The 25,696-nt window shown below is 40.2% G+C and overlaps 1 protein-coding gene across 4 annotated transcripts in view; it reads left to right on the forward strand.

Annotated features, from left to right (window-relative positions):
- UNC13B (unc-13 homolog B) overlaps positions 1 to 25,696 on the forward strand; it is a 217,106-nt gene that overhangs the window by 108,554 nt on the left and 82,856 nt on the right. For all 4 annotated transcript variants that reach the window (XM_045289169.1, XM_004712397.3, XM_045289170.1 and 1 more), the window contains exons 9-10: positions 14,634 to 14,948; positions 17,040 to 17,130. In XM_045289169.1, coding sequence (XP_045145104.1) covers positions 14,634 to 14,948; positions 17,040 to 17,130 — 406 coding nt within the window. The remainder of the gene's footprint in view (positions 1 to 14,633; positions 14,949 to 17,039; positions 17,131 to 25,696) is intronic.

Genomic DNA, 25,696 nt, shown 5'->3' on the forward strand with positions numbered 1-25,696 from the left:
CCTCAGCCTGTTTTTCTGTTTTACACATTTATGCTCAGACATTTCCACAGGGGTATTTCGTTTTGTGATCATTGTTGTTGTTTTTAAACTGGTGAGAGCATGCTCACCTGGGTTGTAAGGCTGCAAAACAACTGTGTCCCTACCCTACCCAACCCAGTGATTTTGATAACCCTTTACCAAGAGTTTTAAAAAATATTAAATGTTCAGAAATCCTTCCTGCTTAACTATTTCTCTGGAAGCTTCAGAAGAAAACCAATATGACCTCAACATCGCAGCGTCAGTACATTTACTGGAACTTTGTTTTAATTTGATTTTATTAATTTATTTAAGTCATACAAAATATGTACATTGTTCAAAAATTTAAAGGTACGATTTAGTAAAGGCACTTTACTAAGTTGGTAAAGAATTTCCCCTTCGAACCGATCACAGTGATTGACATATAGCCCCCTCCCGTACATCACCCCGTGGAACGAATAACAGAAACATGGGTGAAGAGAGACAGCAGTCGGTATAAGTATGAAAATAATAATAATTTATAATCTATAAAGGGGTCATGAGGGTGGGAGGGTTGGGAAAGAAGGGAAACAAGAGGAGCTGATACCAAGGGCTCAAGTAGTAAGAAAATGTTTTGAAAAATGATGGTGATGGCATCACAGGTACACATGTGCTTGATACAATAGATGTATGGGATGTTACAAGAGCTGTAAGCGTCCCCAATAAAATGGTTTACATCTATATCTACATATAAAAAGAATCTCCCACTCACACCTGTTATTTTTCTACACTTGGTTCCATTCTTTCTCTTAGTTCCCGTCCCACTGTTTCTTAATGTATTCTCCCAGACACTGTTGCTCTATACTTAGGAGTATACAAGTAAACACATTTATTTTTAGTCTCCTCTCTTTTATCAATTAAAAAAAAAAAGTATTTCTAACTTAAAGAAAATTTGAAGAAATAGTACAATGCAGTAAATGCCAACATTTATGTTGCCTAGATTCTGTTGTTACTACCATTTTGATATGTTTACTTTAGCTCATTATTTGTGCTTGTACACATACGTATGTATGTGTATATATCTATCATATATACTCCGGTATAAGCCGACCTGAATATCAACCAAGGCACCTAATTTTATCACAAAAACTGCATTAAAAATGTGCTGAAAAACTCGATTTATACACGAGTATATATGACATATATAAAATCTAGGAAAAGACTCTCCTACACAAACTCAACACTATGATCAAACTCAGTATCTCGATAGATCACCTAAACTATATTTAAATTTTTCTAGTTGTCTCAGTAATGTTCTACCATATATATTTTTTGCCCTTTTGATCCATGATTCAATCTAGAATCTTGATACTTGCATTTGATTTTCCTTTAATCTAATTCCCACTTTTTAAATTTTTATTTCAGTGTTTTGAGTCATGCACATTTTTTTAAGTCTAGGTCAGTTGAGAATGCCACTGAGTTAATTTTTTCCTGACGTTTCTTCATATTTAGAGTCAGGTTAAACATTTTTGGCAAAAGCATGGCATAGGTAATGCTTCGTTCAGTGCATTAGGAAGCACATCATGTCACTTTGTCTTTGTCTTCTTGCCAATGTTTAGTTTATTCAGATTTTTTTCAATGCAAAGTTACCTTTTCCCTGTTGTAATTAATAATCTTTGGGGTTATATGAGATTGTGTCACTATCCTGTTTCCCAGACAATCTATTATTCAATGAGTTTAATATCCATTGATGATGCTTCTCTGAATTAGTTGTTTTATTGGCTGGAGACTAGTTTGTTTTTGTTTCAAACATCATCTCAATTTAACTCAAAGCTTTTGTTTCTAGAATTCACCATATTACGTGGATGGGATGAGCTCATTTATTTTGCCCACCTCCTCAAACTACTACACTGGTGAATTTTTGTTCTGAATATCAGATAGTCACTAGTTTCTAGACTATTCCTGTTCCCATTTATATTTTTCTCTGAGAATATTTTCAATGTTCTCATACTTGATTCTGAAGAGAAACACACTGGGAATCCTACTGGTTTCTATTCTGGTTTCTGCTCCTTGCTGGTTTATTAAGGAAGTTTGACTATTTTATGTATTTAGTTTTAGTTGTTTGTATTGCCCCTACTTTTAGAAGAAAGAATGAGTTAATTTAAAAGATTCTTTGGGCCTCCTTTCCTTCTTGTACTGTGCACAGTCTGTGCTTGTAAACTTTGAGCTATACGCCAAGCAGTAATAATGGCTCAGCAACCCAAAGGCTACATATGCTTCTGTTTGGACAAAGTATAACTGAGCTAATCATCACTCACTTGGGTTATTTCTTGAGTTACTGTAATAATAAATTACAAACACTTTAAATTACATTTTCCCTTAGCAATTACCTTTAATGTGTTCTCACATAAATTAAAACTTACTGTCTGAGCATAGCAATTGAGGTTTAAAATATGTATTTTCATCTCGGAGGACATAGTCTAGAAACTAGTAACATACTTTTAAGAAATTTTTTTACTACAGGCATTTTTTACTTTAATTTTAAAAATGTTTTCTCTCTCATAGCAGTTTTGTTTTTAAGCTCTTTCCCATGAATTGGATGGTGTTCAGAGCACTTTACATTCGACAGTCCATGTATATTTGTTTCCAGTCATTACTTGCAATCCCTGAAATATACTGTCACCTATCCCACTGCCTCCCTGTAGAGATTTTATCACTAGAATCATTATTTAAGCATCTCTAGCATTGTAAACACTAGTTAGGTCTCACTGACTTGAAATTTTGTGGGGAAAAGTATAAGAGAAGTCGGGCTGGGATTGACCTTTGTTCAATTAGATTATTTCTCAGGAAAAATCTAAATCATTATGGTACACAGTTCTGTTAAGAACAAAGTTTAAAATCCTTGCAGAAAACAAACTTATTTTCAAGCACCTTCTACTAAACTAGACTAAATTGGAACTATAAAAACTTACTCCAACCTGGAGGTAATTTAGAAATTTTGAGGATACTAGAGAGTAATGAAACAATATATGCAAAGTCATGTTAAAATGGATTTTCTTACTAAGCCAGATGGACCTTTGCCTAATGAGTCCAAAATAACAGAATTGTTATGTATTTGAGATCTGGCGGTAGAGTTAGACTTTGTTATATGCAACATCGCATAAATGTTCCTAGTGGTAAGTAATGAGGGGTAAAGAGGATATTAGTCTCACTCTTGAAGATTTTTTAGCGATTAAGTGACTACTTTGATTTTTTTTCTGTTTCTTAAACAAATGATACTAGACTTCAGCTCTATAGCTGAATACACTGAACTGAAGAGCTCCCTGTTTATAGGCCCTCTCTATACCTCAGAGCACAGGAAGCAGAGGTCTCTAACCTACATGAAAGGAGGGTCAGCTGTCGTCTGTGTTCATTGACTTACGGTGAACACTCAGCCTCTGCTATTGTAACCAGTATAGGGAAGGAGTTTCATTTCACTGTGATCCTTCATGCATGTCACCTTCAATTTTCACTAACAGCAAATTACAATGCTCTAAATAATTTTCTGGTTTTGAAAGTATAATTTAAGTCTGATTTCTACTGATAGTTAAGGAGTCTCTTCTTGCTGTTAAATATTATTTTCTTTTAAAAAGAAATATATTTGAAAATATTATTGGCTGTATAACCTCAAATATAACTTCAGCAAGCTAACCGCTTGGCTTCTTTTCAGGCCCAACTTCATCAACAAACTTAAGTTTCTTTAAATCCCTGGATATGGCTTCATTGTGTACTTTATACTTTCTAAACTTTAGCACTGCAAATATATTCTAGATATTGATGAAAAAAAATTTGTTTTGTTTCTTAAACAATAAAAGGCCCTTAAAAAATCAACAGTGCCATATAGTAGCAAGTAAAGCATTTTAAAACTGTTGTTAGAGCTGCCTTTTTCAGATGTGGGAAAAACTATTTGACGAAGTTGGTATACTATTGATTTAAATATATAAGGTTTTTATCTTTTTTTAAAATGAAATAGAAAGTTTTCCTATTCTTGTTTTCTCATTACTCATGTTTTAAATCTTATAACTTGTTTCTTTCTTTTCCCTATTTTTTCTTCTTTCTTTACTGTACTGCCCTTCCATTTTTATTTCATTAAATCAGACAAGACTCACAGGCTAAACATAATAAAATTAGAATTATTCCAGCTTTCTCAGATGTTGACTATGAAGAGCAAGAAGGTATTTATGAGGAGATAGAAGGGAAAATATCACAGAAGTTTCTAGAAAATAGTACTATAAATTTGAAGGAAGCAGAAGTAAAAGAAATCAAAACTCTTTCAGAAATGGATATGTATCACAGCCAACCACCACCACCAAAGTACAAGGATTGGAAAAAGAGACCACCTCAGAGCCAACAAACAGAATTTTCTACTTTTCCTAATTTTGACCATACGCGAGAAACTTATGTTTTCTCCAGCTATCCCCAGAAATATGATACAATCGACCGAAGGAGAAAGACGCCTGTATGCAGTCATTTTGACGACAGTGGAAACAGGCACTACGGTAGATCTAGAACAAAGACTAACTCAAACAGTTTATATTTAGATACTGAAAACAGTAACCGATGCCACATTAACAGTAAGAAAAGTAATTATCCAGTTTTGCATCCCTACAAAAATGGATTTGTGGTTAAGAGTGGCATGTGGACCTCTCAATTAGAAAGTTATAATCATGGTTTTCCCCATTGTTTCAAGAACTGTGAAAAGTCTTCTAGTTCAAACCAGCATGTCAATACTTTTCCTCCATTAGATATTCTTGAAGATTCTACTAGTAGTACTTCTGATGAACTTCTGGATTCCCCCATTTCTGATCAGCAGGATGATTTACTGTCACCAACATGGCTTCCATCTAATATCCACCATATTGGAGTTTTCCCGGAACACTCGTACCCCACAGATCCGGTATTACACAGTGTGTATTGCGATGGAAACGTACTTGAAAAGATGTCCAGATGCTCTGTGGAAAAGATGGCCCCTTCCTCTGTTGACGCACCCAGTGGGGGTTATATTGATACAATGGATGAACTTCAGGGTTTAGTAGAAACCGTGTCAGAATACTTAGCAGAGAAGGAAGAGGAGATTAATAGATTTGGTTCCCTTTCACAAATGAAGAAAACACATACTACCTATGATAGGACTACTAATAATGAAGAACAGAAAATGCCTGGGAATGAAAAACCAGCGTTAACCACTGTCAAGAATGACAAGGACAGGACAATATCGTTTCCTGAGCTGAATGGAATAAAATGTGCTGTTGGCCCTTTATTCAGTTCATTCACAGCAAAGGTGGGTTCAAGCACAAAGCATCTAGCAACCTCTGTGGAAAAGCTGGTTCATTTAGTTCCAGAGAAAACAGAACCTCGTTATCAGATGGAGATGATTAATTTGGGATCTACACCCAGAGAGAAGTCAGTATTGGAGAAAGATCTCCCTATGCAATTTCTATCATCTTCTCAAATCGTCGTTGATGAGAATATTGACCGACATGGCAAATGTCCTGAAAACAAGCACCCGGACACTAAAACTAGTGGCTTAAGCAACAAGGATACAGCGGAAAGGATTGAAGAAGACTCCTCAGTTCCACAGAGTCAGAGTTCTGTTATAAAGTCTGTTTTCAGTCTGCTAAACCCATTCAAGATCTTTTCAGAGAAAGAGGGGACCCAAAAAGATGACCATAGCAAATCACCGGGAAAGGAAAGCTTTGCTGGATGTGATTCGGAGTCAAATCAACAGGAGGACACCTTTGGCAGTCATACTATTGAAATTGTCACTTTAGATGGGAGTGATAGAATAACTACAGGCCGGTCTCAAATGCCCACAGGTGAGGATTTGTCGCCTTCTCAAGTGGCCAATGAATCTTCAAGCTTCACTAATTCTGCAAGTAATGAAGAAAATATTCAGAGTATATTGGAAGGAAAACCCTGTACAGATCTGTCTCTCGCAACAGATCAACCAAATATATGTGCTCAAGATCCTGTGGTACTCGATTGTGTGGCTGGCAGTAGAACTGCAAATAAAGAGGCTTCTTCAAAGTCTTTAGAGGAGGACAGAGTTACTGGTGGCGATGATTTCCTTGAACCACTCAGAAAATCCTTCAGCCATTTTTTTACCATTTCTCCTGAGACATGTTCAAAGGACACCTTGTTAGAATCCAAGAACATTCAGCAATTGGAGGAAGATACATTAGCAAGGGACTCTAAGAAAGACGGACATTCTTTTTCATTCAGGGAAAAGGTTCATATTCCATTTCTGAGAGTTATTAGTCATTCTGAAAAGCAACAGGATTTAACAGATAAAGGGAACCTTTTTCCTTTGTTTAAATTTCCTGTCACTGACAAGCATATCTCTGTTAATGACCAGAGTTCTAAGGGCTCAGCAGTAATCATTGATGAAGAGATCCAAAGGAATTGCCAAGAAGATGCCAAACAGAATACAATAAAATCTAGTTTCATTCCAAATGTTAAAAATAACCTAGGGAAATCTGGCAATACAGAAGAATTTAATAAGAATGACCTAATGCATTGTTCTGAAGACACCAAACCTAATTTCATAAAGTCTCACTCAGTTGGAAATGTTAATGATCTTGGAAAATTTGAGAGTGTAGAGGAATTAAATCCAAGTGACCACACAACACTAAAGAGTTACCAAAAGTCTGCATTAGCCGTTCCTGGGATTGTGCCCAGAGAACACAAAGCTTCAGCTCCTTTGGGAGAAAGTCAGAATCGGACACAAGTACCATCTTCCACATCTTCAACAGTATTGGACTCCTCATTAGAGTGTGCTTCTACCGTTACAAAATCCACTTTGGCCAATGAAATCAGTGAAAACCGAGTTGTAAATAATGCTTCTAAGAAAAGAACCCAAGGGGGCCTACTTTCTGGCTTGTTTAGGTTTTCTTCTTCTGAACACTTGTCTGGTCAACAAGAATTAAATTCGAAACATTATGACTGCCATCGTAGGAATAGCTCCCCGAGCTTACGCTCTGGAATATTCAACTGGATATCAAGTAGCAGTACGACTGATTGCAAACCATGCGAAGCAGACCCTACAGCTAGAGGTATCCTAAAGGGTTTGCGTGGAAATAAGGATGTATGTTTGGATGGGGTTCCTGATGCTTCATGTGTTACTTCTGAGAGCCAGAGAAACTGTGTTGAAAAACAAACTTCTGATTTCATGCAAAGCTGCCCACCATTACCTAAAGCAGACCATGAAAACATACCATTATGCGATACTTGGGTTGCTAATTACCATTGCTCTCCCACAAGGACAAACCAGCTAAATGAAAAGTACTCATCCTCTTCTGAGACTGGTGGTGGTCCCTGCACGCCGAGTGTCCAGCATGGCCTCTCACAGAATTCTTTGGCTAAGACGTTAACATCACACCGTATTCTGGATACAAAGCTACATGAAAATTCAAGTGAGTTAAATTCACCTATACTAAATACCAAAATTCTTGATGAATCAAACCACGGCCAGACGTTTGAAGAGATAAACAATCCTTTATATTTTAATAGGAACTCTGACATCAAAGATTTGTCTAAAAATAACAGAAAACTTCAGCCAGTTTATTATATGTTGAGTCAAAATACATTTGCATCAGCTGATGTTTTCTTGGGGCCTGACTCAGAAAACCCAATACTAAATTTCTGCCAAAAAAGTCAAAATGCAAATATCTTGGACTGGAGAACAAATCCAAACAGTGTCATTTGGTGTGACTTACCATATGAATCATTCGACCAGATAGCATTTAATGAAGATTATTTATTAAGAGGTGATATGTGGGCAGCTAACTCATTATATGAAAATTCTGATTATCTTCCAATTAGTAACATTAAGAATTCACCAGAAGAATTTCCCATTGACTTAAGTTCTTCAGGTTATGAGAAGACTGTATGGCCTATGGTTGATCAAAAATCACTGCGAACGAATGAAAGCATTGTTTTTCCAGATTTTGATTATGAGTATCAGGAATGGTTGTCATGTCTTGAAAATGGAGTATGGTGGCCATCTGAGGATGGGGATTATGGATACTATGTGTACCATGATGGACGATATATTTATTCTCTCCTAACTGATTCAACTGGGCAGTATGTATATTTGTTTATTCCTGATTGCTCTTATCAAGAGTATTTTAATTGTGATTTACAGACAAATGACCTATCAAGTATTTTTTTGGATGACAGCGTTATTTCTGCCTGTAGTTTTAACGTTCTGGACAAGGAAGATGAATTATTGTGGTATGTTGAAGAGGGACCATTTGATGACCCTCTTGATTTATCTGTAGTTTTGCCAAGAAGTGCAAAATCAATGTATCCAAATTTAGAAACCATTTCACAAGTGCTTGAAGAGTCAAATTTTGACCAAAGAGATCAACCATTGGATTTTTCAGGCTATTATCCTCAGAAGTATAAAAGAGATTTAGGATCACTAAAAGACAGATCATGCAATTCTGCAGGCCTTGAATATATATTGGATCTGAGAAATCAGCCCCAAACTGCTGGTGGTTATGTTTTAAATGGAGATCAAATTACAGAGGGAGAGAAGAACCAACCTTTAACTAAGGATTCGTCGATTTATCTTTCCAATTTCTATGGCCTCCAGTTTTCCGAAGAAGCTCCTCTTTTGGTTCAGCCTGAAAATATGACTGACAGCTCACATCATGCAGAAGAGATGTCATCAGTGAGCAAAATGACTTCGTTATTTTCTGCTTTGGGTAATTTGGTTGAAAAGACTTTGAATTTTGATACAAGTGGGTCCTTAGAGTCTTCAGTCACACAGAAAATGAGTCAGCGGTCAGAATTAGCAGAGCTCACAAAGGATGGTCTTCAGTCACGAATCTCCAGTAAGCAATTAAAGGGTGACTCCCAAAATGAGGAAGAAAGTCTTCTCAAGAGGGTTTCAGAAAGAGAAATAATATACGATGTCCAACGACCAGAATTTACTAAAAATATAAAGCAAGAATTCTCTTCAAAGAAAAGCACTCATGTGAAAAAACAAAATTTGTTAAATTCTGTTTCCCATGCAAGCCAAACAACTACCCCAGCTAAATCAGGTATAGATGATGATGAAATCATTAAAACAGACCCGATTACAATTCCACTTGCATCACAGTGTAGTAGGGATGAACACAAGAACCGCGAGCTTCCCAAGGAGCCTGAGAAACCAATATTTAAAAGTGCTTTGAAACTCTTTGGTCGGGGAGAAGAACCTTCAGTAAGTACAGTAGCAAATGACAACCAAGCATCTGGATTTTTGAACCTCTTTAAAGCCCAGAGAAGTAAAGAAGGATTGCCAAGCTTGGAAAATAATGATGATAAAAATGGCAAGATATTATCTCAGGAAAAGAAAGAATCTTTCGGTGTCTCAGCTTTTTTGGGTCGTCTTGGGGATTTTTTAAAATCTAATGCATCCCCTGTACAGACAACTGAATATTTGTCTGCTTCCTCAATGAATAGCAAAGGGGAGCAGGTTGGATCAGATCTTGATTCTGTACCACTAACAAGTCAGGATGTTGGAAACCTTCCTGCTGCATCTGTATCTTCTAAAGGAAAGGTTAGAGTTAGACACCTGAGCAAGCAGACTACCATTGATGACAGTGGGCTAAAGGAACCATCAGCTAGAGGGCTCCTGGCTAATAATTTGACTAGAAAAGAGGTACCCTTCAGAAACCACCTAATCCAGCAGTCACCAAGTCCATTTTCTTCGACAAGTTGCCTCGAAGAATCTTGCAGGAATTCTTCAGTAGAAACTGATGGTGCTTCTACAGTAACAGAAGTTTCGAGAAGCAATAAAATGCCTTTTGATAGTCTGAGCAGAAGAAATTCAAGTGAACAAGAAGATCATATTCCTTACAACAGTGGGAGTTTTACAACTGCCACATCTTCAACCCAACCAAAGTTGCCAACCAGAAAGAATATGTTTTCTTTCCTGAGTGGATCTGAAAAACCTGAGAACAGAACCTCTGCTGCTTTCCCAAGAGCCAGATCTCAAGCTGCTGAAGGGTTACTCACACTTCCTTCCCTTTTCTCCACTCCCTGCTCAAGAAACAAGGAGGATGCCTCACAGAATAGCTCTACTTTTCATTTCTTCAATTTGTCCTTCTTGGATGAGAAGAAGCAGACTTCTGGGGGAAAACAAATCTTTCCCCCTCCAGTGATTTCCCAGCCATTTAAGAAGCCAAGTGCTGGTGTGGATACTGGTGACACAGTGACTAGAGAAGGTTCCAATGACAATAAAGATAGTTTAGCTCAGGAAGTAATTCAGGCCCAGCAAGTAGCCCCTCGTATTTCCAATGGCAACGCAACGCAGTGTACTTGCCTCACAGATGAAATCAACATGGAGAAGAATGATCAGGAACAACAGAATTCCAGTAATGGATGGGAGACATCTTCAGCAGATTTCCAGATGACTCAGTTACAAAAAGATAGTGTACCTCCTTCAACAATACTTCAGGCACAGGCTGAAACATTCTTCAGGGACCTTGAGACCTGTGGAGTAGCTCCCCATGAGGAGGCAGCTTTCAACCAGAACCCCTTTTCCAGTGACTTACCTCCCAAGTCTTCGTCACATGATATTTATGTAATTGAAAAGCTCAACGATTTAGATACTTGTACTAACCACAAACTGGAAAGATTTACTAGTGGTCCATTGAACTTGCCATTGGAAAAGACCCCTGACGAGGTCTTACCAGAGATCCTGGATCCAGCCTCTTCCTCCATTGAGCAAGAGTGTGCAGGATACCTCCAGAGCCAAGAGGCCGATAAAGAAGAAGATAAATCAGTATTGGGGTCTTCAGCAGAAATCCTTGGAGGGTTCATGGATAAAGTGAAATCTTTCTCTGGGTGCTTAATTGAACCCCCCAAAACCTTCTCTGGACTTTTATCTTCTCCTAAACCACCAAAGAAAGTGCCATTTCCCCCTCTTTCTTCTGGTACATCATCTCAGCCTCTTATAGGTGAGTTGTTTGGAATTTTCAAAAAGACCAAACCAGAGACAAATAGACAAGAATCGTCTAGTTCACCTACTTCATGGCTTCAAAGTGGTTGTTCCAGAGATACTCTAGAGTCAATACCTTCAGAGCGTTTGTGGAAAGAAGCCACGGCTGCAGTGCTCAGTGCAGAATCTACTCTCAGTGACTGTAAAATGACTCTAGTTAGTACAAGCTCAGACACAGATACCGTGACGGATGATCCTAAACTAACAACTGAAGTGGAAAACAATAATATCCCTGAAACTATTCCAGAACCCCAAGATTCCCAAACCATCGACGCTGCATCTTCTGTTCTTGGGGATGATACTGTGCAAAGAGTGTGGTCTCTGAGTGATGAAGGAGACATGGGGGTGTTACGGGGTACAGACACAGAGGCCTCACTGGAAGCAGAACCAGTACAATTGCACCCGGATCCTACGTGGATGCCTGAAGCCCTTACCCCTCCAGCTCAGCCTCTTCTTCCTCTTGAGCCAGAGCCAGCTATGAAATCAGCCTTCACAAATCAAGACATTGGGAAACTGCATGCAATCAATTTATCAGAAACAAATACAACACTGCTTGATGAAACAGGTGTCAACCAGAGTTCTACCTTGGAAACCCAAGGATACCTTTCTCACCCACTACTGGAGGAACCCGTATTTTGTGCTGAAAAAAGCTGCGGGATGCTTCATGCCCAGAAAGATCCACCGGAGGTGCCTCAGGAAAGAAAGCAGCCAAGAGCTAGATTTGAGATCCCAAACATGACCTGTTGGTCAAAGTTCCGCTTCCCACCCTCTGCGACTGACCATGGGAAACCACTGGGCTCTTTCTTTTCTTCACCACGCCCCTCTGGCAACAGAGCATCAGAGACTGGTTTAATGTCCAGTTTTAAGAAGTTCTCAACTCTGTTTGAGGGCAGTAGTGAGGGTCAAGGGAGTGTCCTAGCAGATGACCTCACACTAGGGTTTGGAAAGAAGCGAGATCTTTCCTTTTCATGGCCCAAAGAGGATAAAGGACACCCTGAACAACTGCCTCCCCAAGCCTCCCCTCCAGTTTTGGTTATCAGCCGTGATCAGAATCTGACCTCTAGGGAGGCTATCAAAGCTTTGGATCCTTCTCCGGTCTCGGGGCCCAGTGTTGAGCCAGCTAGGGCCCAAACGCAACCTTCTGAGACAATTGAACTTTCAACTTGGCAGTTGAAAACCAGGCCAAGCGTATGTCCCCATGAACTTTCAGGGCCCGGGAAAGTGGAAAACCAGGAGGAAATCCCAGCAGCCGTAGAACACTTGGATTCCAAAGCCAGTAACCTCTCTGGCCCCACATATTCTTCAAGGAAGCATGAGGAAGATTGTTGCTCTGCCTCTGAACTACTTCCGTCAGAAAAACAAGACGAAAAGGCAGCACCTACTGACCTTGACTCGATGTCACTTGTACCCCAGCCAGCTACTCTGAAGGACATCGAGCAGCCAAAGCGCAACAAAAGGCCTGTGCCCCACTGAGGCATCATAAATAGTTTTAAGAAATTGACCATTTATGATGCAACTGACTTAGTGGTAGATGAATCCTACCCTGCTTTTTATCCTCCCGATGTCTTTCCTAGCACCTGTGCTTTGTGTTAATTAGGGGTTAATGTGAGTGATACGTTCCTTCTCTCTAGTTCCAACCATCATTTATTTATTAGAACAAGGAGCTTCCTGTGGAAAAGAATGGTTGTACCCTAAGATTTACCCACTCTGGTTCGCGCTACCTTATATGTTATGCCCAAGATGGAGAAGGGAGGGCAGGAAGCGATGACGCGTAGTTGAGCGCCATATATTAATTACAACTACGTGGTAGATGCTTCCTTGGGCCTTGGGCACTTGTAGTTATAATAGATGGGAGGAACCTTCTACTTTGCTTTTCCAAGTCTTCTAAAGTACGTCCTCCAGTGGCAGTGAAGGTAGTAAGTAAATTACAAAGGATGACTTGTTGAGTTTTTATTCCTCATGTATTTGTATAATCTTTTCCAGTGTATCACACTGCCTTTATCACCCTTGGGGTTTGATTAGTGCTTTACGTAAAGTCTTAGAGGAGCTCAGAGTTGTCCTTTACGATAGTCTTCAGTCTGGAGCACTGTGCAGATCCCCATCTGTAGAGGGTACTATTATTTCCTCTAAGAAGCATCATTTAGGACAGTTTAAGAATGCATTGACCTCTAACCAAAACCTGTCCAAGAGGGTTGGTCAAGAGTTTTAGATATTGCGTGTATGTGTGAGAGAATATGAATGTGTATGTGGATATTAGAGAATACCCAGAACAGAGATCTAGTACCTATTCTGCTACCATGAGGTAGAATATCAGATGTCAGCCTAAGAAAATGAGGATGAACCATGGGGGGAATGCCTTACTAGAAAGCAACAATGGCTTCTCTTGATGTGGAGAAAGATCAACATAAGCCCTCTAATTATAGCTCTGTGACCAGGACACAGACTTTCAAGAAGAACGAAAGGAATAAAATGCAGGCCCCTTATTTGGGATTGAAGTACCCAGGGGGCCTAAGGTATATCTTGTGATTCATTGCTCAAGTGCCTCTGTCTTAGGAGGACTAAGTCCTTCAGATTGGTCTAGGAATAAATAAACGCACAAATTCAAAAAGTTGATTCTGACTCATACTGACCCTATGACAAGTGCCCTGTAGGTTTCCAAGACTGCAAATCTTTACAGGAGTAGAAAACCTCATCTTTCTTCCTTAGTGGCTTCAAACTACTGACTTTGTGGTTAGCAGCCTACCATGTCACTCACTGTACTATCAGGACCTAGGAATGCACTACTTCCGAATCTGTTCTTTCTTCTGCTCTGCTCTCCTTACCACTGTTCACTGCCTCGTCCTAGAAGAAGAAAGGATTTCCTTTCTTGGCATGAAAATTCAAGTGGTTGAGAGATTGGGGCTGGCCTCTCTTCAGGTACAGACATATACTCAACTAGCCATGACCCCCATCCTGAAGTCGCCCTTGCCCACTTTTCCTAGAACAGCCATACTCTGAGAACAACTCAGTTACAGACGGGCCAGTTCCTTTTGCAGACTCCCTCGGCTGCCAGGGTATTGCTGTGGCATTCACTCAGGTGTGCTCACCATCCTGTGGAACTTCAGTGGCTTCCATGACCCAACTCTGCAGATGGCTGAGAGAGAATTGGAGGAGCATATCCACTCTCTAGAGGGAATGGAAAGCTCAATAAATTGCAGAAAAAGGGAGTGGAGTTGATCCATTCCATTTTACTTTGTGAAAATTAGAAAAACTTCCATCACAGCCACTGGACAAGCTTCTTTAGAAGACTGAGTAAAGTAGGTTAGGAATCAGCAACAGGATATCTGACTAATTATTGATCCTTAAGATGAAATACTCTTCTAAATGAAGTGCAACGCTGAGGTTACATGCTGTTGGAAACCCAGCATGTTGTGTGTTTTCCTGTTGTGGCCCTACTGAGTGGAGAATAGTTCTGCTAGACGGTGACATTGGTCCTCTTCCCTGGCACCTGCTGTTTGTGATCCTTGGTCCTTGCCACTGATGTACTCATTACTTCCTGGATTTACCCATACCTTTGCCGTGATCTCTGATTTGCGTTACTTACTCGGCTGTCTTCCTTGTCTTCTCACAGCCCCACCGGCAGCAGTAGGTACGGTTCTTCCTGTAATGTGAGCCAAGGAAGCTCTCAACTGAGCGAACTAGACCAGTATCACGAACAAGATGATGACCGTCGGGAAAGGGACTCAATTCATTCCTGCCACAGTTCTGGAAGCTTATCCAAAGATGGCCAAGCAGGTTTCGGCGACCAAGAGAAAGCCCTGGAATCGACAGATGAAACGGAGAAGAGGAAATCGTGTGACCCCAAGGAGCTGAAACAAGCTGCCACAGCACTTCCTCTCCCACATCTGGTGCTGCCTAAAGACGCCATCTCAGGCCCCCAGGAGAGGTAGGTACTGGCTGCCCCGAGGCAGTCCCAAGGCGTACTCAGCACCTGGACTGAGGATGTGCTCTTTCTCTTGTTGCCTTCCCTTCCACGGACTGTGGCGAGGTCAGTGGGCACTCAGCTCTGGTCCCTACAAGGAAATGCGAACCTGACATGCTCACAGTCGCGTAAAGCATGCAGCAGGGCGGCGTGCTCTTGTTACTGAGCGGAGTTGGTCAGTCGGAGCCATCAGGTTGGAACGCAGCAAGGCTTCTCAACTTGACACTATTACTTGGGGCTGGGTAATTCATCTTTGTGGGGAGCTGCTCTGTCTACTGGGAAGCAGAACAACCCTGAACGGTGTTAATAAAAGACGTCTTCAGACATTGCCAAATGCCCCTTAGGGCACGTCTGAGGATAACTTAGATGCTCAAACTTCCAAGTATGCTACCAGAGCTTCTGACAGAAAGACCAGAGCAGTTAACACTAATTACATGGTGAAAGTTAACGAACAATTGATACTTCTGTTCACCCCTGTGGATTAATGATAGAGTCACCTAATTTTCTGAAGATGTAAATTTATGTTCTCTTTTCCTGCAGGTTTTATTTGGGGTGGGGGGCATCCCTCATGGCTTATCCAATAGGCAAGCCCTCTAGGTGTCTGAGCTCTGGCACGTTCTTCCCATTGTGTTAGTGAGCCACTGGAAGACTGACCCTTCCTGGACTTCAGACATGGTAGATACTGTTGTCAGGGGCAGGAGTCTTGGTAGAGCAGCCGAAGTACCCACTGAGAGAGTACTCCTCCTTCTCTTCTGGCTCTGTCCTCTTACGTTCTAGCTGTGCAAGTAAGTCTGGTTCTGCCTTGGCCAGAAGTGCTCAGGTATGTTTTAGAATAGTTGACCAAGCGAGCTACTATAAGAACCTTGTGTGTGTTGTACACTTGTCCACTACCTGGGCTGTAGGCCCCAGTGGAGAAGCAGTATCACCAAATATTCACCAGGTTGATAATTTACCCCCAGTACTTTTCATGTAGTTTGGAATCTTGGCAAGTCTTCCAAAATACTTGGTGGAACAGGGAATATTTGCAGGAGCAAATTCTAAGCATGTTTTGCAGAACCCCCTGAGCAGGCTGTTAGTGTTGAGAGGTACAGTGCAGCTGAAAGGCCCATTGCACACCCTCTCCCCACAGTCCCAATCCTAGACGTTGACTCAGAGCCCTGGTAGTGGCCTATACCGTCCTGATCTCTCTGTGCTCCAGTGAGTTTGCTCATTTATTGGACAAAAGAAGGCAGGTGAGGAGGCAGAGAGGGAGCAGATGAAAATCTAAAAGCAGCTTTAGTTTTAGAGTAGAATTGTTTTCATTTTTGGAATTCAGGCTAATGCTGTTTTAATGGCCTCAGTCACTAAACAAGTGCCGCCATCAGCACAAACCATCTTACTGTAGATATTCGGCAGTCTTACCTTGAGCACTGTCATTTTGTGGCCTTAGCTATTTTCAGTGTCAGATTACCGAATAAGCAAGGTGCATGTGGCTTGCATGTGTGTATTTACTAATCTGTAGTGAACAATTTCACTTAAAAAAATTTTTTTTAAACCTCATCAAAGATTTTGCTTGTAGGTATAGCTGGCATCTCTCTCCTAACCCCATAACACCTTCCTACACAATCAAAGCCTCTTTTCAAATTTACAGTCCCTGTACATATATTTATAGGTTAAATATTAAGGTAGCAGATGGACATTGGGCCTCTACTCAAGTCCTTCTTCAATGCAAGAGCACTTTCTTCTAATAACCTGGCATTCTGTGGTGCTCACCTTCCTGACATGATCACTGAAGACAAAATGGGTGCATAAGCTAATGTGAAGAAAGCTGATGATGCCCAGTTATTACAAGATATAACGTCTGGGGTCTTAAAGGCATAAAGTTGAACAAGCAGCATCTAGCAGGGAATCAACAAAGTCCACATTGAAGAAGCACCCCAACCTGTGTGAAAACCCATGTGGAATTGTTCACTCCAGATTAGTACGCAAGCACAAGTAAACCTGTGCTTACTTTGCTTAATGGGTAACCTGCCCCTGACTTTTTTTTTTTTTTAACTTTCTTTTCTTTATTCAAAGCTTTCCTGAGGAGAATGCATCCTCGCCATTTACCCAAGCCAGAGCCCATTGGATCCGAGCAGTTACCAAAGTTCGACTCCAGCTGCAAGAGGTAGGAAATATATGTTATTCAAATACTAATTGGGATCATTCTCCCTTTGAAATTGGGAGACATATGGTGCCAGAGAAGCAGGCAGTGATTAGTCATCTCTTTACAGTGTGCTTATGGGAGGGCTTTCAGCCAGAGCCTGGGAGATGGCAGACTGTTAGCTTTCTTTTCTGTTTGCTGGTTATTGAGAATCAAACAGACCAGTGGGTTGACAGCCTGATGGTGAAGTTGGATGCTTATTTCGGCACCGTTGCCACCTTGAGTCCATTTTAATTTGCGTTTGAGAGAGAGGGGTATTTCCAGGCTTCTTAGGTTAGTTGCCTGCCTTAACAAGCCAGCTCAAGTATCATGAGGGGCCAGAAACAGTCCAGAGGTTTCTATGGCCTTCCCTGTTTGATGCCCAAAGTATCAACACATTAAAATATGAAACAATGTGAAAAGTGAAAGCAAAAATAGATTTCCGTTTTAGCATTCTGCATATGAAGCAGGTTGTTATGTGTGTCAGTAGAGGGATAGGCCGAGAACACACTTGTAATTGATGACAAGGATTCTCAGGAGGACCATACCTGGGGGGTATTAAAAATTAAAAATGCAAACACACACTTAGGAAAATAACTGAGTTTGAGATCATTTCAAACTCAGGAAAAGTTGTAAAACAGGAGCTCGAACAATTCACATGTATTCCACAAGTAGATGCTTCAGCCATGAATGCTTCACCATGTTGGCTTTATTAACCTCCCCACTGTGTGATCAGTCTCTCCCAAAACTATTTGAGAGAAAGTTGCATATAAATGCTCTGTCATCCCTACAGACTCCTGTGTGTGTTTCCCCAAAATAAAGGCTCCTTTCCTATATAACCACCTGAATCAGGAAATCAGTAACGACACAGCATTATCATCAGGACCCCAAGGCACTTTAAAAAAAAAATCATTTTATTGGGGGCTCGTACAACGTTTATCACAATCCATACATCCATCCACTGTGTCAAGCACATTTGTACATTTGTTGCCATCATCGTTCTCAAAACATTTGCTTTCTTCCTCCCCCCATTAAAAAAAATCATTTTACTGGGGGCTCATACAACTCTTATCACAATCCATGCATGCATCAGTTTGTGTCAAGCACATTTGTACATTCATTGCCCTCATCATTCTCAAAATATTTGCTCTCCACTTAAGCCCTTGGCATCAGCTTCTCATTTTCCCCCCTCCCGCCTGCTCCCCCCTCCTTCATAATTTGATAATTTATAAATTATTTTGTCATATCTTACACTGTCTGACATCTCCTTTCACTCACTTTTCTGTTGTTCATCCCTCAAGGAGGAGGTTATATGTAGATCCTTATAGTCGGTTCCCTCTTTCCACCCCATCCTCCCTCCACCCCAAGGCACATTTTGCCACCTGTCCCAACCCATGTCTCTTTTTACTTTCTGGTCCAGGATTCAATCCAGGAGGATAAGTGCTTCTAATTGTTTCTCTCATCATGTCTTTTGAGCCCAGCCCCATCTGGAATAGCACCACAGTTTTTCTCTGCCTTTCATGTCCTCAACAAGTTTAAAGACTACAAGCCTTCCTTTTGTAACATGTTCTTTAACCTGGCTCGTCAGATGCTTCCTTACATCCAGTATCTGGCCTCCCATGCTCTTCTGGTAGAAAGCACACAGAATCAATGCTGTGCTCTTGCCAGTGCGATGCATCTGGAGTTACACCGTGTCAGTCTGCTCCACCACTTGTAATGACAATGGTAAACATCTATTCATGTTTGCATCTACCAAGTTTCCCACCTTGTAATCAGTAAATTGTGTGTGTGTGTGTTGATGAGATATGCTGAAACAATGCCAATATCTTGCTCTTCATCAAATCTCAGCCCATTAGCCAAACATCCATTGATGACTCCTGTTTGAATCCGCCACCTCTATGATGATGCCAAATGGGTACTTTCTGTTTCTATTCCCTTTTCTACGTTAAGTAGCTGGCATTCTATTATAAGGAAGAGATCTCCCTCCCCCGCTTAATTAATGTATATCAATATGTACTCATGAATTTCTAATTTATTACATGAGTTGCAGTCCATTATTATCATTATCTATTTTGATGCTCAATTTATTCTAGCGTCATACCAACACTCTTAATCTAGCCCTTCAGGAGAAGATAATACATTAATAATGTGTGGAAAATTGGCCACTTTTCGGAGGAAAATTGCTTTGGAGAAAGCATTTTTCAATTTTTGTATTAAAAGATCATTTTATTGGGGACTCTTACAGCTGTTATAACAATCCATACATCAATTGTATCAAACATATTTGTACATATGTTACCATTATTCTTTTCTAAACATTTACTTTCTATTTGAGCCCTTGGTATCAGCTCCTCTTTTTTCCCTCCCTCCCCCACTCCCACTCTCGTGACCCCTTGATAAATTATAAATTATTATTATTTTCATATATTACACTGCTATCTCCCTTCTCCCATGGTTTCTGTTGTTCATCCCCCCCAGGGGGTGGTGGTTATGTGCTGATCATTGCAATCAGTTCTCCCATGTCCCCTCCCCACCTTCCCACCTTCCCTTTCCCCTCCTGTATCACTACTCCCATTCTGTTCCTGGAGTTCGTGTGTTGTGAGCTCTTCTCTCTTATATGTGCATGTGTACGTGCTCAGAGCTGAAAGGTAGAAGTGGGGTCATGATAGTTAGGGATGAGGAAGCCTCAAGGAATTAGAGGATATTGTGTTTCATCAGTGCTATACTGCGCCCTGGTTGACTCATCCTTCCTTGTGACCCTTCTGTGAGGGGATGTCCCATTAACTACAGATGGGTTTTGGGTCTCTGCTCCAACCCCTCTTGTTCTCAACAATTTGTTTTTGTTTGTTTGTTTGTTTGTTTTGGGTCTTCTGATGCCTGTTACCTGATCCCGTCGACACCTCATGATCACAATGACTGGTGTGCTTCTTCCATGTGGATTTGTTGCTTCTCTGCTAGATAGCCACTTGTTTAACTTTACACTTTTAAGACCCCAGACACTATATCTTTTGATAGCTGGACACCATCCGCTTTCTTCACTACATTTGCTTATATATCCATTTTGTCTTTAGCAATCATGCCAAGAAGGTGAGCATCACAGAATGCCAGGTTATTAGAACAAAGTGTTCTTACGTCGAGGCAGGGTTTGAGCAGAGGCACAAAGTCCTCAGAGTGTATTGCCATATAAATATATGTACCTATGCCAATACCTCTATTTTCATGAATTAATGTATTTACATATGTACACACCTATGTTTATACCTCAATCCATAGCTTTGCTTCCTAGATCTTTCCTGTTCTCCTGCCCCACCATCACACTCGCCCTTCTTCTGCCTCTTAGTAATTCCTCCCAGCTAGATTGCTGTTGCCCCAGCACCCCCTGGAGAAAGCATTTTAAAAACAGATATTTGAAAATGTTTCCATTCGTACTCGTGTGTGCATATGTTCTTTTATTATCCTGAACAATGAATATTATCTATATGAACTCCTAATTGCATTCTTTGAAAACTGGAAACAAATATTGTAACAGTTGAAAAAGCTTCCAAATGAAAATTTTGAATGAAATTTGCACTCATTTGTTAAAATTATTTGTTTTACAAGAATTACTAACTGACATGAGGAAGATGGAAATTTACTTCAAAAAAATCATTGAATAATTGACATGTCGCAATCAGTGATCAGTTGTGGTTCTTTCATTACATCAATGTATCAGCACCTTTTTTAGCTACGAAAACGAAGTGTTGAAATACATTTAATATGGAAACAGGCTTCCAAATAATTTTATAATATCAAACCAAGATATAAGATACCACACTGCTTTCACTAGAAGATATTTTTACTATGGCTAGTATTTTTGTTGTGGAAGAAGCTGAGGCTTTCCACTCCCACAAAAAGTTCCACTCTTGGAAACCCACAGGGCAGTTCCTCTCTTTCCTGTAGGTCTCCAGGAGTCTGAACTGACTCGATGCCAGGGAATGTTTTTGTTGACCAGAAGTAGCTATTTTTGTAGCATTAATAACATTTTAATATGCTTATTTATTTTTACATTTTAATTTTAATGATGTAATTTAAATGTTGATATAATTGTATATGCACATACTTTAAAATGAATAACTATATATGTATATTGAGGAATATATGCTTGACATATTTCTATAGATGGGTTGTCAAATGTTGGGAATTCTATTGATCTGGGTTGACATAAACATTTTAGTGATCATTTTTGGTATCAGTTTTATATTACTTAGTCATTTTCAGGAGTAAGGGTCTTGCATTTTTAGTATGGAAAGTAAATCAGATAGCTTTCTTGTGAAAGAAAAGTCTGAATCAAATATAAGCATAGACTGGAGCAGATACCCTGCTTTTAAAGAGTGAAGATCGTCTTTAAAATGAGCAGCTGAAAACAGTTGCCCAAACATGGACTCATTCAGGGTAATAATTAGTTTATCTAAGAGTAAGAAACATGCTACTTAATTGAATAAGAGAATATTCTTAACATAGGCAATGTAAAGTGGCAGTTGGATATAAGTAGCCAAGAGGAGAAAGATAAGCCAGGGCTTAAAGAAGCAACAGCTAACAGTTTAAAATAGAGGCAGAAATGCATAATGTACACTCAAAATGACATGTAGTAACAGGTTGATTGAGATGCTGAGATAGAGAGGAGATAAATACAGCACCAGGGATTATTTTTCTCTGAATAATCCAAAGTTTCACCCGGTCATTTCTTTAACCTTTGTCCAAGATAATACTTCTGTTAGCTTATTACTGGTACTTATCATTACAGAATTTCTTATTCAAGTGAGCCAATATGCATATATATATTCTATGTCCTTTCCACCCTTTACTTTTATAAAAAAGCGTGCACATATTATACACACTGAGAACATCTTGCTTTTTCACTTGGAGAGCATTTTGTATCAGTCCTCAGGGCTTTTTCTTTTCTTTTTCTTACAACTATATCCTCCTCCATTGTATGTATCCCCAGCATGTAACGAATAGCCTACTGATGACCATTTGATAATTTCCATTTATTAGCTCTTATAAACCATGGTATAATGAGTAACGGTTCACATGTAATTTTACCAAGTGTATCTGAAAGTAAATCCTTGAAGAGGTTATGACATTTGTATTGATAAATATTGCCAAATTGCCCTGCGCCTGTCAGCAGCTTAAAATAGCAAAGATGTGTTTCTGGCCCATACTACATGTCAAGAAGTTCATCTTTAAATTGCCTTCCTTCTGGAATTTAGACCGATGAAGCAGCCAACATCTGCAACATTGCTAGCCACGGTGATTGGAGGGGCCTGGGGGAAGACAAATGAAAGAGAAGAAAGCAAATTGCACACCATCCCTCAAACCTTAGGTCCAGGTGTGACATGTATCACTTTTATCTGCGGTTCCTTGGGTACAATAACTAATTTTAAGTGAGTAGCAACTGGAAAGAGACAGAGAGGAACGTTTGTAAAAAGTTGGAATGACTTCCCCCAAAGGGTACTATCTCCAATACAGGAAAGAACCCCAAATCAAACCCACTACCATCAAATTACTTCCAACTCCTACTGATCCCAGAGGATAGAGTGGGACTGCTCCTTAGGGTTTCCCAAACTGTCCAGCTTGATGGGAGCAGGCAGGCTCATTGTTCGCCCTGGAAATAGGCAGTCGGTTGGAATTGCTGACCTTGTGATTAGGAGCCCAGTTATGCCACCGGCGATCCCGCATGCATTTAATAGGCATGTAGTATTTTTGTGAGCTTTTTGCTGCATAACTAATTTTTTACAATATGATATAGTGGTTATTAAAACATTATTAGTATTCTAGCATATAAATCTTCCATAACAATTCCTCTTGTTTGTTTACTATTATCACTAATGATACGATAGACATCATTATAGTCTATTTTCATTTCTGAATATTTCTTTAGTTTAGTTTCCTCAAAATAAAGTCAAATAAATTACTGAGTTTCTCCAAGCTGTACTTTTTAGTACTTGAATATGCTGTACCAACTTTGAATATGATCAGTTTTGCCAATTTGACAGAAGAAAAAATTCCTTATTTTTGATTCAAATTTTTGATTATTTATGATTTGAATATTTGAGGAGTTATGAATCAAGCTACACTTCTGTCATCCTATAAGATTGCCTACAGACTTGAGAACATGTAAGGTTATTGCTGTATCCCTTGGGCTGGCTATGTACCTGGCCATATGTGCTTAATAAGTGTCTGATGATACTGAAAATGCTGATGAGGCAGTAATGGTGGTAGTGTGGGTGGGAATAGATATGAATCTGTACCTTTTTTGGCTTAGCTGCAGAAAAACCTGGGGGAGGAGGTGAGACTTTTAGCTCTAGAAATGGAGTCTGCAGTGGCAGCAGGTGGGTGGGTGTTCCAGGTGGAAGGGACAATGAAGGAGAAGCATTGAAATGGGCTGGTGAGGAAGATTTGACAGGTGCTCCTGAAAAGCCTCATTGGGACCTGGTGGTTGCTGAAGAAAGGAAGAGGATTAATAAAGAAGGAGGGAATTGAACAAATAGGAAGTCCAAGGTTATAGCTGGTCAGCTTGAGAGAGGATCAACTCAAGTCTTCTCAGGGAAGGTCTCTGAGAGAATTTCTCGGCTCTCCTGCAAAGTGCTGCTCTGGCTCTTGACTTTCTCTGAAGTGAAGAGACTTTTTGCCCTGAAACCATTTGTTCTTTAGTCTAAAATGCCTAGATTGTTGGTCTGCCCATGGCTATTTTAACTTCCACCTCTAACCAGGGCTTTTACTGCCCCTCTTGACCCTCATGGTAACCTTTGCTTGGCAAATTAGAGGGACTTTACCAGAACAAATGCCCTTTCTGCTACTCTGAATACTTGCTCTCATCAGACCCTTCTGGCAACTGGAGTGTGCTCACCCAATATCTGAGCTCAGAACCTATACATTCTCTACTTTCTGACCTTCACTCGGGGACCCTGGACAAGTTCCTATCTTTCTAAGCCTTAGTTTTCTCATCTGTAAAATGGGCCTAATGACAAAAGCCTAATTCATTGCATTATTGTGCATCATGATGCCTTGGGTAATGCATATAAAGCACCTCCAAAGCTGGAATATATTTTTTCTCTCTCTCAAATTTGCCTATTAGTCATCCACTCCAACTGTTAGGAGTTGCTGAAGTCTGCCTTCTTATTACATATATTCCCGTTGGGCTGTTCATTGTGTCGTTCTGGTAGAGGCAGGAACTGTTATTTGGGGCATGAAAAGGAAGATTTGACAAAATCGCTTTGGGTCTTTGGTATTGGTTCTTTGTACCTTCTCTTGCAGTTGGAGAAAAAGACAGGTGTCTTAATCCATGATGAGGCCCAGGGTCAAAGTTTCAAGTTACAGACTACTTGCCCTGTGTTTTGAATTGGTCTTCTGTTAAATAGGTCCTTATGACTCCACTCAGGTTATCCAGTGAGAAGGCATGCAGAGTTTGGGTCTGAAGTCTTAGGAATTAAGAGTGGACATTGACCTAAAATACTGTAATATTCACCTAAAATACCTAATATGCCTCGGGGACCTGGTAGATTTAAGTAGAAAAGCAGAGTGCAGGCATTTAGAGATCCTGTTGCTGTCTGTATTTTCCTGTGCCTCTGCTTTGTACTCACCTTCTCCTTGTTGGTGTATGTGTGGGCTCTAGCCCATTTTAGATTTGTGCTTGAAGTCAAGAACTGATTGCCAGTTCCTGGTATAGCTTCTGACACTTGAGTAGCCACTCAGCAACGTTTTTGTGGAGTGAATATTTTCAAGTATATTCTAGAGCAAGTGATGCAAGGTCGAAGGTAATTGGTTGCAAAGATATGATGAAAAACTGTGATAGAAAATTGTTGCCAGAGAAATTTGAAGTGTACGAAATAAGCCTTTGGAAGTTGCCCAGAAATCTTGTCAGAGGAATTTCCAGAGGATACCAAGTTAGTAACTGTTGTTAAGTATCAGGAAATATCCAAGAAATAAAACATTGTAAGCTTTGAAAAATGAGTCTTTGATGTTTACACGCATATGCCATTGTGGAGATTCCATGACTTCTTGCAAGTGACAAGTTGCAGTTCTTTGAACAGCGCCACTTAGGGTTACTCCCAATTCACAACCAAGGCCTGGAGGGCTTCATAGCATGTGGACTCTCACTTCCTGAGGCCTAAGGTAGCAAGTAATGTCCCCCAATGCCTTGGGCTTCCCTTTGCCAGTTGTCATCTTAAAGCATGCTAAGGAAATGTGCTTATTCAGTACACACCTGGGGACATTTAGGCATAAAGAGCCAGATATGACAAGCTAGGAAGGGCATTCTGTATGAAAATCAACATCCTGAGCCTCTCTTCGTGGCAGGAAAGATTAAAATGGTTGACTGCCTTTTGCTGAAAACACTCTTCCTTCTTTGCGTTTCAATATCTTTCCTTCTAAGTTTTTCTTTGTGACAGCTCGGCTCCATCTTGGTCTCCTTCACAGCATTGCTCTTCCCCTGCTTGTCCCTTAAAACTCAGTTTTCCAGAGCTCTACTTTCTACCTCTTCCTCCTCTCGAGAAGAGAATCTTGCCCATGC

This window comes from Echinops telfairi, unplaced genomic scaffold, assembly GCF_000313985.2.
Source record: "Echinops telfairi isolate 266 unplaced genomic scaffold, ASM31398v2 ScPeMD7_25;HRSCAF=90, whole genome shotgun sequence".
NCBI classification, from domain to species: Eukaryota; Metazoa; Chordata; class Mammalia; order Afrosoricida; family Tenrecidae; genus Echinops; species Echinops telfairi.